General features: G+C 40.1%; 1 protein-coding gene across 1 annotated transcript in view; it reads right to left on the reverse strand.

Annotated features, from left to right (window-relative positions):
• Window positions 1-4,086: 4,086 nt before the first annotated feature.
• Window positions 4,087-14,420, reverse strand: part of pth2ra (parathyroid hormone 2 receptor a) — an 87,546-nt gene continuing 77,212 nt past the window's right edge. Inside the window, exons 12-13 of the mRNA XM_036004496.1 lie at window positions 5,991-6,032; window positions 4,087-4,655 (exon numbers count right to left, since the gene is read on the reverse strand). Coding sequence (XP_035860389.1) covers window positions 4,266-4,655; window positions 5,991-6,032 — 432 coding nt within the window. The 3' untranslated portion in view covers window positions 4,087-4,265. The remainder of the gene's footprint in view (window positions 4,656-5,990; window positions 6,033-14,420) is intronic.

A 14,420-nucleotide genomic window follows, 5' to 3' on the forward strand; every position in this document is an offset into this window, starting at 1 on the left:
AATAAACCTATATACGTGTTACAAACTACAACAAAAGCAAAACAGACATGTAGCGTGTGTGTGTGTGTGTGTGTGTGTGTGTGTGTGTGTGTGTCAAAAGGGGGAGTTGACAAGACCACGTGGGTAGCCAAACCACGTGATATTATGGTGGCGGATGAGACACCACGAGATTTGAGCTATTTGTAGTTCAGTACAAAGACTACAGAAATGGCGGTTGGGGGACCACATGGCTATGGGTTAGCCATTAGTTTATGTGTTCGGTTAGCATGTAAGAAGAAAGAAAGCACACTTAGAGAGAAAGAAAAAGCACTTGGAGTCTTGATTCTCGAGGTTCTGATAATAAACACCCTCGTTCACTCAGGACTCTGTGTCTAACGTGATGTTATGACCAGAGTCTGAGAAGCTTTGCTAATGAGGGGATGTTTATGTTTAGCCTCTCTGGTAAGCTAACAGCTGATCTGTTCGCTGAAAGAATAACCGGTCCCTTTGTTTCCACAGGGCCACGAGGAAACAGTCTTGTTGCACCGCGAGGCTGTGGTCCGAATGACAGACGGTTTATTCTCTCGCTCAGTACAGTAACTTAGCTCCGCGGTGGGAGCTAGTAATGTAGCATTTACAGTTTCACACAAGCTACATTATTCAACACAACATATCAACAATGTCCCGTAATCTAGGACTTTCACAGAAATAGATCGGACTCGGTGATCCCAAAATCAGATTAATAATCAAGGCGTGCAACAGTAGAACTTATTAATCAAATCACATTCAATGTCGTAACCAGTTGCAGCATTAGCATTGCTGACGTTAATAAACGCACTATATTTCTCTGCCCAGAAACCTCTTGTCCATAGATGCTTCCATGGTAAACAAACGTTTTCCGGCTCGCTCGTCAGCGGTGCGCGGAAAAGCTTGTTGATCCCAAGGGCAGCGGGGAACAAGCTAGGTACATTTAGGTTCCCGCTGGCCAATCGGAATTCAGAACTTCCTGGCTCCACAGCCATTTTGTGAACTCTTTCCCTGTAGGAATTTGGTGCACAGGCTGTAGCTTTTAGTGTAGCCCACAAATCCTTTGTCTGTGGCTACATGTGTTTCTTTGTCTCTCAGGTCAGTTTAATCTTAATTTCCTCTGTCCTAACAGCGCGCAGAAACTCAAGTGAAAATAATGACCTCTTCTGAAGAGAACAGAGAGAGATGTTTTTTATCCTCCTTGTCCTCATTGGCTTCTAGCAACTGTGTAGAGGGGGGCTGTGTGTGATTACGAAAGGCTTGTATCATGTGGATGCGCCGACAGTTTTGTTGTCATTACTTAGAATTCCTCATGGGGGCGACAGAAAGTACGCACTATAGCTTTAAAGTCCATTTCCACGTGATTCTAATGTCTAATAATAGTGATCTAGATTTGTTCAGGTATATGTGATGAATTTGCGCTTTGGATGCTACAAACAGCCACAGCCGTGCGTATTGACAACTGTTCTGGCACCGTTGGAGAACCTCGCCCATGCGACACTCGGTGAAATTGTACTTTCTTTGTGGTTATTCTCATTGAGTGTGTTTACATGCACACCAATATTCCACTATTATTCTGAATATGACAATATTCCAAATTTGATACAGGTCATGCAAACAGCATATTCCGGTTGGATATTCCGAATTAGGCCTTTTTCCGAATATAGCATTTTCCGATTAAGACATGTGGGATATTCCGGTCTTATTCAAGTTTTAGAAGCATTCTTTGGACATGTATACAGCGCATTCTGAATATGCATCTCAATCTGGGTTTTTACAGCAGTTTTTTTCAGCCTCTTGCCTGTTTACGGCTTATGGTCAGCTCTGTGCGTTGCAATGGTTGCTGTACACAAACCAACCAGCCAACAGTTTCCAAGGCAAGGCAAGGCAGCTTTATTTGTATAGCACATTTCAGCAACAGGGCAATTCAAAGTGCTTTGCAGACCCGATAAGAAGGAGAAACACAGCTACTTTTAAACATTATCAAAGACTTGGATATCAACAGGTTTTGGGATGTGCGCACACATCGCTACGCCGACCTTTTCAAGAAGCTGGTTGAAAGAATGAAAGAGTGAGGCTGTGTTCACACGGTCCAACAGGTCCACCACCGCTGGTAAACTTTGAAAAAATTTTATTTTGCACGGCTACATGTAAACGGCAATATTAGTGGAATACTCACTTTTCATTAGTCATGTAAACAGCTTAGTCGGAATATCGTCTTTTTTCGGAATAAGGGCAAACACCGGAATATTATCTGCATGTAAACGTAGATAGTGACAGGTCTAATGAATGGTGGAGCAGGCACAAGTATTGATATGCAAACAGGTGTTTAAAGGCGTTTCTACATTTATTTTTACCTGTGGGAGTGGAAATGAGGTACATGCATGTGCGCCCAGCTCCACAATGATTGAAATTTAAAAAACAAATCGGGCGTAACTGCGGCTTTATAAATCTGATGAAAATAATGCATATTTCTGTCTTTGTGCATACACACAGTTTTAGTCTTCAATCTACACATTTTTCTGCATCTGGGGCCTCCCAATTTCAATTACTGTAAGACAACAAGAGGGATAGAAACTCCTGTAAATGGCTGTAAATTACATTGTATGTGTAGCCTTCTAATATGTGAAGAAAATTACACTAATCTACAGTATATTCAAATTCAGTGAACATTTGTTGGCAAGAACAAAGGTTCATCACATCTACACCTTCCAGGAGATGAGTTTTCTTCTACTTCTTTCTGCTGCTACCTTTTTTTAGTTAAAAAAAAACAAAAAAAAAACAAAAAAAAAACAACAAAACATCAACCTTTTTTCCTTCCACCCATTTCTCCCAGCTTATACAATTTCTAAACTTGGCACAAAAAGTAAGGAAATTTGTGTTTGGTAGATTATTTCTCTGTGGTAACAATGCTTTTTGTCAATAAATCTTATACTGTTGGAAAGCCTGTTTAGTTCCCTTTCAAACGGTGCCCCATTTGTAAGGAACATGCATTTGTGGGATGAGCAGCAGCGCTGAGTATGTGGGTTGCGCCCATGAAAAATTTGCCAAATCTTCTCTGCCAATGCCAAACAGCTTATTCTGCCATTGACTTGTTTGGTGGATTGGATAATTGAAGCTTGAAGAAACAAGACATATTGGCAGTTTAACAATTCATTCATTTCACAAACAGGAGCCTCAGTAGCGTGTGGAAAAACCATACACAGCCACAACAGCCTGGCACCTCCTCCTCATGCTGATCACCAGCCTGATCACACACTGCTGTGGGATGGCATCCCATTCTTCAACCAGCAGTCCTGACCTCAACCCCATTAAACACTTGTGGGATCAGCTTGGGCGTGCTAATCGTGCCAGGGTGACCAACACAACCACGTTGGCTGACTTGCGACAAATGCTGGTTGAAGAATGCGATGCCATCCCACAGCAGTGGGTACAAGGCTGTTCCTTACAAATGGGGGCACCATTTGAAAGGGAACTAAACAGGCTTTCCAAAGGTATACAATTTATTGACAAAAAGCATTGTTATAATGGAGAAATAATCTACCAAACACAAATGTCCTTACTTTTTGTGCTAAATTTATGTATATTTCTCAAGTGTTTCTTTGTGCTTTTCACCTAATGTGGCTTATTACTATCCTAAGATGTGGTACTTAAGTCACAGAGGGAAAAGTGCACTTTAGTGGAAACACTGCAATAAATATCTATAAAGTCAGACCACCATATTCCATGCAACATCATAATTTATATTATTGACAACAGAGAGCACTATGGCTTAGCACTCCCTGAGAGCTTCTGAAAGGTTGTAAACCATCGCCTTCAGTGAGAGCGTCGGTGCAGCAGCCAAGCTCCCTCAAAGACCCAACACTGGCACATCATATTAGATTTGTTTTGTTAGTTGAACAAGTTGCATCTCCATCAGCGATCAACAACATCCAACACCAAAGCTAAAAAATGTTGACACAGCGAGTGAAAAGTGTAGCTGTGGAATTTGCAGAAGTCAGACATATTAAACATCTGCTATCAGGTTCATGGTCTGGGTCAAACTATCAGTCATCATTGATTTTTTTTTTTTTTTTTTTCATAAGGGGGTTCAAGACATTTTTCTGTTTCTTGTACATACAGTCAAATCTTTTGTTTGCCTTTGATACCCTCTTTAGAGTTTAAATGACAACGAAGTGAAATGGGTTACACAAACCACTACAGCGCCCTTTTTCATCGGTCTCTCTCTGCCGCATGTTTTGACTTGTTGTAGACTACTGCTACAGTGTTTCCTCCTCATCGTCAGCTGTTGCACTGGTACTAAGAACAGGCAGGTTTTCCTTCAGCGAGATATCGTCCACCTGCTTGGGGCCGCTGTCTTCAGGTTCTTCAGGTATGGACGGGTCCGAGTTACTGATCACGTATCCTGGGAGGGTGGCGTGCATGCTGACCATGGGAGGACCTGTGCTACGATAAACATGGCTTGAAACAAGTGTGGTGGAGCGTGTGGAATGGCCAGCCCCTGCCAGGTGGGACTGGCTGCTGGTGCTGTTGTTGTTGTTGATGCCGACAACGACGGAGCCGTAGCGGTAGCGGCCGCAGACCACCGGGCCCTCCCACTCAAACGCCAGTTTCCAGCGTGTCCATGTTTTCTTCATCTCTGCCTGGACCTGTGGGGATAGGAAGAACAAAGGCTTTCAATATCAAGAATTAAATTGCAAAATTATCACAGTGCAGAAAAGTAGCTTTATTTTTTAAATATTTTATCACAAATACCTGGGTTTTCCTTGGTATAGGGTCATTCTTTTTATTTTAGGTTTCTACAAATGCTGTTTTTGTATTTTTCTAAATTTCACTTAATGCAAATTTTTAGTATGACAATATAAGGACAAGCGCATACAAAAGGCAAAATAAGACAAGAAACGATCGGAAAAAGAAAAAGAGACTGCCTGCACTCACTCAGTGCATGTAAAAGAAAACCTGGATCCCATTTCCCCATGCATATGTTTCTAATAGACTGATGTGACCAAAAATCTTTAAGATTGGTCCAGTACTGATCGAGATCGCAATGACGGGCCGGGGCGAAACGAGCTGCAATGTAACCTAATAGGGCAATTGCACAGCCAGCTTGCTTTTTGTCCACTAAAAGGGATTTATTTTTTTTTCCTAGTGACAGGCTCAGATTGTTACTAAAAGTGTCCATTACATGGGCACATCACCCATGGGAGCACTACCAATATCCCGAGCCTCGCAGCCCTCCAGCCGCTGCTTCACCGTCCTCCGCCCGGTCTCGCTCTCTCTTTCTCTCTCTCTCTCTCTCTCTTTCTCTCCGTCCGTAACGTTGTACTTTGGCTCAAATGAATACAGGTGGTCATCTAACTATAACAACCATATCCACATTGTCAAAATCATTTAAATATTGAGCCAATGGCACTGACAATCTTTTAGATGACAGGAGCCTATAGTTTCTGTAGCCTACTCCGAAACAACAGACTCTGAACGCCTTTTTCTCGACTGGTGTTCGACTCCACACCGCTGTCTTTGGACAAAAAGTCATGTCCTGGGATCGATAATGTTGTCACACTTTTTGTAACAATCTGAGCCTGTCAGTAGCAAAAAAATCCCTTTAAGTGGACAAAAAGCAAGGCTGCACAATTGCCCTACAGTTTATAAGTAGAGGGAGACAGAGAGTGATTGTCTGATATCATGACAGCTCACACTCATCACATTTCATTTTACTGTAGAAGGCAGGAAACGGATAGAATGAAAAAGGATGATGAACGAATGAACAAGTAGCTAATGTCACTCTTTTACTTCTTCAGCCAGACCCTGGGTTATGTGTGCCTGGAGTAATTACACCACTATCAGTAGCAATGCTTAAATGGAAATCAAACTAAAGTTTGCACACACACACACACACACACACACACACACACTAATTTGCTTTGGCTTTGCGGTGCTTTTTCTGTGTGATCAGTGGGATTTGAAAAAAACAATCCACTCACCTCTCCGTTGCAGTAGCAATAGATAATGGACACAAAGAAGCCCTGAAAGGAAGAGATTGAAATAGAAGCTCAGATCTCAGTGGGATCAATTGAGAACAATTTATATACAGTAACTCCATATACAGTAATGATGATAACAATGTTGATCAAGTGTCATTCTTATCTGAGTCCAATACGAATGCTATTACCAAAAGCTAAAAAAAAAAACGGAAATGGTAATCTCTCTGGCTGTTGCTGGATCTGTTTCACTTTGTGTTCCTGCTTCCCGCTACGATAAGAAGTTTAAAAGAGAGACACTGGCCCTCATTTATCAACCTAATGTAGAAACCAGCGCAGATATGAGTGCAGAAATCCTCTTACGACAGGCTTCACGTGTGATTCATGAGATGTTCGTATCACACCAATCAGAGCCTAAGAATGGTCATACTGGTCATTGATAAATGCAGCGGATGGAAACGATCGTAATTTAAATATCACGCCCCAATATGTTCTCCGTTTTGAGGCCTCGCCCCTACAATTTACGACATGGCGAGACATAATCCGGCTAAGAAGCGGCACTATTCAGAGGTGGAGATTGAAACTCTGATGTCTCAGGTTCATTTGCACTTACGTTTGTAGATTTGGCAGCCTGAAAACTGTTATTAAAGGCTGTAGAAAGAATGCGGAATGGAAAGAGATCACTGATTTGGTCAACAGTTTTGCCGTGGTGATATCGGACTCCAGCTGAAGTTTATACAATTTATACATCCTTGACATACGTATGCTATAGTCCTAGTAATATACAGGCTTATATTGCAATATCTTAGGCCTACATGGTGTACCTATATTTAAATAAACACACAGTAGCGGCGTTTATGCAGTGTCTTATATTTTACTGAATGTTTAATTTCATCGGTCCGATCGAGCCAGGCAACTGTGAGCTGTGATGGAGAGTGTGTGTCCTCCGCCACCCCAACCCTGACAGCAGAGGTGCTGGAAAAACAAGCTGAAATAACTCGGTCAATGGCAGAAATAAATGTTTCACTTGCGGCGATTAACAACACTTTAAAGGAGAACCAAAAACATGAAGAATAATTAAAAATGTTGTGCATCGTCATGTTTCCTGTATTGAGTATCATTGCCAAACATAACACTATACCTTTTTAAAAGTGAGGAATAATTTCCTGTCTCCTTCGTATAGCCCCCAGTCAGGGCTGTCTGGCTCCAGAACCCCACACATAGTAGGGTCCCCCCCACTGATGCAAGACAGAGCCATCTGCCCTTAATCAATCCGATGGAGCGCTTCACCGTGGCCCGTTCGCGTACGTGTGCACAGTGCACTGTTGTACCGGCGCATAAAAGTCCTCTAAAAGAGCCAGATCTGCCATTGCTGATAAGTGATCAACTGATGACTTTTCCTCCTGTTAAACTGATTATATGCTGCACCGCAAGTCCATACTGACGCGAAAACTTGCGTACACGAGTTCAGACCAGACATGAGATTTTATCGCAGCCTACGCTTATGGGGTGCCATTTGTAAAGCGGCTTACGCTGAAAATAACAGCAACATTTTGTCACATTAGCTTCAAACAATGTTTAAAAAACTGGTATGAATTTTTGAGAGTCACTTTTTTGCACATTTAAAACAATATTTGTCAACTTAGAAATATTTTATATAGTTAAATCCAAATATTAAATGTTACACCTAAATGTTAAATCTAAATGCTAAATCTAAATGCTAAATCTAAATGTTAAATCTAAATATTAAATCTAAATCTAAATGTTAAATCTAAATGTTAAATCTAAATGCTAAATCTAAATGCTAAATCTAAATGTTAAATCTAAATATTAAATCTAAATCTAAATGTTAAATCTAAATCTAATTGTTAAATCTAAATGTTAAATCTAAATATTAAATCTAAATTTAAATGTTTAATCTAAATGTTATATCTAAATCTAAATGTTGAATCTAAATGTTAAATCTAAATGTTTCAGGTGAAACTAAATATTTAACTAATATGCACATTCAAAATGCATCTCGAAACATTTAGATTTAACATTTAGATTCAACATTTAGATTTAGATTTAACATTTAGATTTAACATTTAAATTTAGATTTAACATTTAGATTTAACATTTAAATTTAGATTTAGATTTAACATTTATATTTAACATTTAGATTTAACAATTCGATTTAGATTTAGCATTTAGATTTAACATTTAGATTTAGATTTAGATTTAATATTTAGATTTAGATTCAAATTTAACATTTAGATTTAGCATTTAGATTTAACATTTAGGTGTAACATTTAATATTTGGATTTAACTATTTAAAATATCTCTAAGTTGACAAATATTGTTTTAAATGTGCAAAAAAGTGACCCTCAAAAATTCATACCAGTTTTTTAAACATTGTTTGAAGCTAAATGTGACAAAATGTTGCTGTTATTTTCAGCGTGAGCCACTTTACAAACGGCACCCCATATACGCTCACGTTCAAATTGATAAATGCCTTGCTTTGCGTAGGAATCAGCTACTTTTTTAGGACGTACGCCCATTTCCTAAATGAGGGCCAATGTCTGTGAAAACAATTGGTTTTGGGAAGATGGGCAGGTGTGTGTCCATGTATGTGTTTTTGAACTTGTGTGTGTTTGAGTGCTTCGCTGCATATCTTTGCTGGTGAGGGACAACCGGGCAGTGACTCTCTGAGAAGACTAAATCAACAAATGCAGTGAATGCTGGTTCATCCTCATAATAACAATGTTGCTGTTCAGTCCACATTTAAGACCCCAGCTGGTCCGAAAATCTGATGTGTTCTTGAAAGTTCTAGTTAAGTTTGAAATGTACAAAACCACCAAATATTCATATGAAAGATGTAATTGAAAAAAAAAAAGGTCCTTGTTCAAAGTAAACATATTTCCAGCAGGAGAGGCAAGTGAATAAAGTAAAGATTAGATAGAATATTCATTTTTACAGATGATATGTAAAATGTAAGTCTTGGCAGAAAGTCTTTGGCGCTTAGACTCTACAGGGAGATTTGTAACTGAGGGGTGTCTGTCCTGAGCAGCAGCAAGATAAATAAATCCCCCCATGGAGTTCAGACGTGGTGGATGATGATGGAGCTGAGGAATCTGCGAAGACTGGCAGTGATGAAGAGGTGGAGGGGCGCTTTGCCATTTGCGATGATTTGCACTGTAACAGTTGACACCAACAGAGAGAACAGATTTAAATAGCATAACAGCCGTGAATCGTGTTTAAATGAGAAAGAAGCAGGATGATAGGCTGACGATGTAGGTGCGTCGCAGAGCTGTTGTCAATGTCAATTTTATTTGTATAGCACCTTTCATTACACGTAACCCAAAGTGCTATACGTTAAAAACAGCATACACATTTAAAACAAAGCATGAATAGAAATAAGAATACACAGGACAATCAACAAAAACAAACAAGACATAGAAGTGTGGCCATACAAAATCACACACACACACACACACACACACACATACATACACACACATTTAAACAAATGCCTGAGAAAATAAGGTTTTGAGTTTGCTTTTGAATGTGGACACAGTTGTGATGGACCTCAGGTCATCAGGCAGCTTGTTCCAGAGAGGAGCACAGAAACACCCCAGGCCGGATGGGGTTGTGATCAGTGAGAAGTCAGAGATATACTGAGGAGCTAAAACATTAAGTGCATTAGAGACTGTTAGCAGGATTTTGAAAGTGATTCTGTATTGTACCGGTAGCCAATGAATTGATTTGAGTACCTGAGTAATGTGCTCAAATTTACGTGTACGTGTAAGCACTCTGGCTGCTGCATCCTGAATTAATTAGAGGCGTCCTTATGATTGCTTGGAGAACCCTGCCAATAAAGCCTTAATAATGTTGGATAGATGAGATCAGCTGATGGGACCAACTGATGAGAGCAGCCAAGGGCGTAAATCCCAGGGGGGTCAGGACCCCCCCCCATCTAAGGGTTGTCCCCCCCTAGAAATATCATTAAAACAATGCTGTGTAAGTAGTAAAACAATACAAACTCCAAGAAATGCTTTTTAAGTTTTGAAACATTTTGAGTTCCCCCACCCTTGCCTCACAGTGGTTTGGTCCACTGCCTGCTGTAGGCTACGTCAGGATCTGCACTCGACTCACAGTCACATCGGGTAGTGACAGGTATGTAGCTAAGTAGGCGGTTCAAGGCTGTTTTATTCACATTAAACATCGGATGAAGCTTTTCTTTTCTCAAATAGAAATTATGCTGAGTAATTAATGAATTAGTCATGACAAAAAAGTTCGATATGTTAGTATAATGTAATGTAACGTTACCTAGCTTGTTTAATAGCTTGTTGGATAGAAATGCACCCACTACAACTAACGTTACCTCGGCGATAAGCCTAACGTTAAAACGCCAAGTAAGTACAATAAGTCCTCATGTCAAGACAATTTGGTAACATCTTTATGGGTGCTTATGGAAATACTAACGTCACTATGTCACTGGCAAAGGAGACAGAAAGAACTGAGGAACAGGGAGACCAGGGACAGTCAGGTGTAGAGTCTTAGGTAAGTGTGTTGAGCTTAGTTCATATTTTTGGAGGTGTGTGGCTGTCAAGGGTGAGCAGATGAGCTTTACCAGTGGCAGTCACTAATTTACATTATGATCAGCTAATTTAACAAGTGCACAAAAGTGTTGGATTTCTTTTATATGGGGACACTTTTTCAAAATAAGTCATTATGTTTTAAGGTATTTTTGTGGCTTGATTGTAAACAACTTAAAAATAATCGTTTTATAAAAGAATATTTTGGTCAATTTAGTCAGCTATTTAATTGAATCAAGAGAAACACTGAAAAGAAGGATAATGGTACAGTCTCCATGCTACACTAATGATAGTATTAAGGCTTTCCTCTGTGTACACATCCTCTATGAGTACAATTGTGGCTGTATTATTTGTGTCCCCTTCAAAAATTGCTCTTCAGAAATTTTATGTTTATTGTCCCCCCCTACTGTTAAATCAGATTTACGCCCATGAGAGCAGCTGATAAGATAATTGACAGCCCCGGACATGACAGCAAGGAAAAAAGAGTGAGAATGTGTGTGAGGATTGAATGCATATGCTTGAGAAATAAAGAAGGCCTAAGCATGCAAATATATAGTATTCCTGACTGAACCTACCAGCATGTAGGCTAACTGTATAACAAAATAAAAATACATAGAGAGACTGAAAACCTGCATTGATGTATAGTACTGTAATATATAGTAAAAATCACTGCGCCCAGGCTGCTTTTGTGAGTAGTACCTGAAAATCAAATGCTATTATCACTGATACAGTATGTAAGCAGATATACTGGATGTGTGCCCATCAGACAGGTTGTCATTGTTGTCTTTTTTTAATTACTCTCATTAGCTACAAGCTTCCCTGTTCTCTTCTCTTGTATTGCTCTTGTAACTAACGATAAATCCATTGGTGAGAGGAAGCTATGAATGAGCATTTTTACAATGTACATTTTACAGTGTTTTGACTGACTCGGATAATCTGCTGTATACAGCCAGAGAGAGGCTGAGGGAGGCTGCAGCTGCCACGATACGGACGATGGCAGGGAGCTGGAGAAGTTTAGCCGCTGAGAGCAAACACCCACTATGGTGGGGCCTTTGCTGAAATTGAATTTCAATGCGAGAACAGAATTGGATTCTACCGCAATGAATGTCAGCGTAGGCAGTTTTTCGCCATGTTTTCGCTGTATCCAGTCGCTGATGATAGCTGTCACGGGGCTGTATGCGTTTCTGAATGTGTACTTAGATAGAGGTGTGCTGGAGACTTTTTTCAGGATCCCGAAGATAAACTGGAAAAGACCACCAGAACAGTATGGCAGTTTTTGTCTGCCTCTGAAGAAAGACTGAGAGCCGCCAACGAGCAGGGCAGCTGAGCAGAGAGAGACAGGGGAAATACAGCGTATGGAGCCGGTGTACTTTCACATCTTACTCTGTGAATTTAGGATTTATTTTTGTCAGAAACAGAGTTGCTGTGTTTGGTACAGTGGAAAGACTTATTACAGTGGATTTGGTGAGTTAAATTTATTTTTTCGTCCCGTTTGAATGAATGAGTTACCTGGGGCCTGTTTCACAAAAGCAGAATATATAAATCCAGGATAACTGATAAAGCGAGGCTTGACTTAGTCTAATATGTGCATCCTGGCTTGGTGCATTTCAGGAAGGCCAAGCCAGGCTGAGCCATGCTTTCCTCAAAAGACCGCGAGGTTGATCACAGAATTACTGATGCCAAAATGGAGAAGACGCGTTGTGCATACTTCACACAGACTGAGCAGCAGATTCTCATGGAGACATATGAGGAAGTCAAAGAAATAATTCATTAAAAAGGAAACACGGCCGTGTCATAAAACAGCGAGAAAAAGCGTGGCAAACCATCGCGGACCGCCTGAATGCGTAAGTAGGCCTATTACCCTAAACATATATATTTACTGCACTGAAACAGGCTATATTAACACCATTCATTGAGTTAATTTTTATTTGCAGAGATTAACAGTTGTACATTACATTGTCCGTAAAAGTGAGCAACGGAAGTTTATTGGCTTGTCAATGTAGAATGAAGATTAAATAGAGTATACCCAGTAACGTTAACTTAAAATGCTCAAATCAAATCAAATACAAGAACATCTTGCAGACTGGTAAATGTTTAAGATAAATTGTTAGTGAAACAATGTAGGTTACTAAAAATGAGGTGTATAGATTACTCATAAGGTGACTGTTCATATTTAATATTGTTACTGATGATTGAAAAAAAAAAGACACATACGTCTGGCACTGGGGGTGGCCCTGCTACCCCAGAATTAACCCCATCAGAGGAGTTGGTCCTAGACCTTAACAAAGGGAGGCATGTAATTGAAGAGATCCAGGGTGGGACCTCCACCGACTCTGTCCCACCAAAAGAAAGCGCCCACTTCATACAAGGTAGGCTACATTATTCCTATACTGTAGTAGCCTGAATATGAAACACAATAAACCATTTAGCCTATATGATATCATGTGGACTGTCTGACATTGTCTTGCAGTGTCTGGCAATACTATCAGTCTTCTGGAGCCCCTTTATGATGACCTAGATCCGGTGAGTATTAATTCTTAATGGCCCAAGCCCTGGTCCCTGTCAAACCTTTGTCAATACAATTCTGTTGAATCTGGTATAGGGTGAAGGCACATCTACTGCACAAGATGAGGAGGAAACCATTTCAGTAGACTCAAGAAGGCAGGAGGTACAGTATCATGTCAATCTTGTGGAAATACTTATTTAGTATACATAATGGATAATATTGATGTGGTGCTCATAGCAAATATATATTTAATAGGACCCAGACGCTGTAGTACACAGTTACAGACATAGTAAGTATTACCCTGAAGAACAAATTCACACCATGTACAATTCCTACTGTATTTAAGAAAGTATTGGTCTCTGACCAGTCTAACAGCAGCCAAGTCATAACTGATATGAGTTTTACGGAGTTCCCAAACGGTCAGGTCCCTATACACCACACACCTCCAGAAGCAAATAGATTTGGCAGAGATAAAAATTAAAGAAACGCAAAATGCAGGAGATGGATCTTGATGGAAATCAAAAGAAAAACCTTGCAGAAACTGGATTTGGAAATAAAGAAACTGGAGAGAGAAGTAAATGATCATTTAAATGCATACTTTAAGAATGACAGTAACACAATGTATTAATCTTTTTTTGTTCTTCTCCCAAGCTCGCAGCAGACAAATGAGACATCTCCCAAAAAATAAAAAAGGTCAAAAAACATTGTGGTGTCTTTTCCTTGATATATAGGCCTACTCTATACAATTAACAAACCAAAAACAAATGTGTGCTTCCAAAGCCAAATAAAACAGACATAATTCAGGAATCAAAAGTAATTGGCAACGTATTGGTCTCTGACCAGCCTGCTGTTGACATTGCATTGTCCCAAGGCTACTCTGGGAGCCCTTTCCTTTCTCAGACAGGCAATGTTGTGCAGGACAGTGCAGGCAACAGTGATGTCACAGGCCCTCTCTGGAGTGACTCTTAGGTGGTGAAGGCACTGAAAATGCTGTGCTGCTGTCTGGGGGTCTGCAAATGGAGTCAGAAGAAACGGCTGACATGCATAGCCCTTGTCTCCAAGCAGAACACCAGAGAATTCACATGTGAACACAACATGTAATAGTTAGAACAAGAAGTATAGTTAAACTGTTGACACTATCATGATGTCCAAGGTGCTTATCAATAAAATGCCTGTGGCTTGCCTTGTGAAAGTCGCTGGGAAATTGTAGAGGCCCTAAAAGGAGTCATGGACCGAGCCAGGCCACTTTGCCTCTACAGTATTGAAAATGCAGTCAGCATCACAGATCTGAAACAATAGGTTGTGTCAAGGTCATTTCATGCTCAGAATTAATTTAGGCCTATGCAGTTG

The sequence above is a fragment of the Sander lucioperca genome, chromosome 8 (assembly GCF_008315115.2).
Source record: "Sander lucioperca isolate FBNREF2018 chromosome 8, SLUC_FBN_1.2, whole genome shotgun sequence".
NCBI classification, from domain to species: Eukaryota; Metazoa; Chordata; class Actinopteri; order Perciformes; family Percidae; genus Sander; species Sander lucioperca.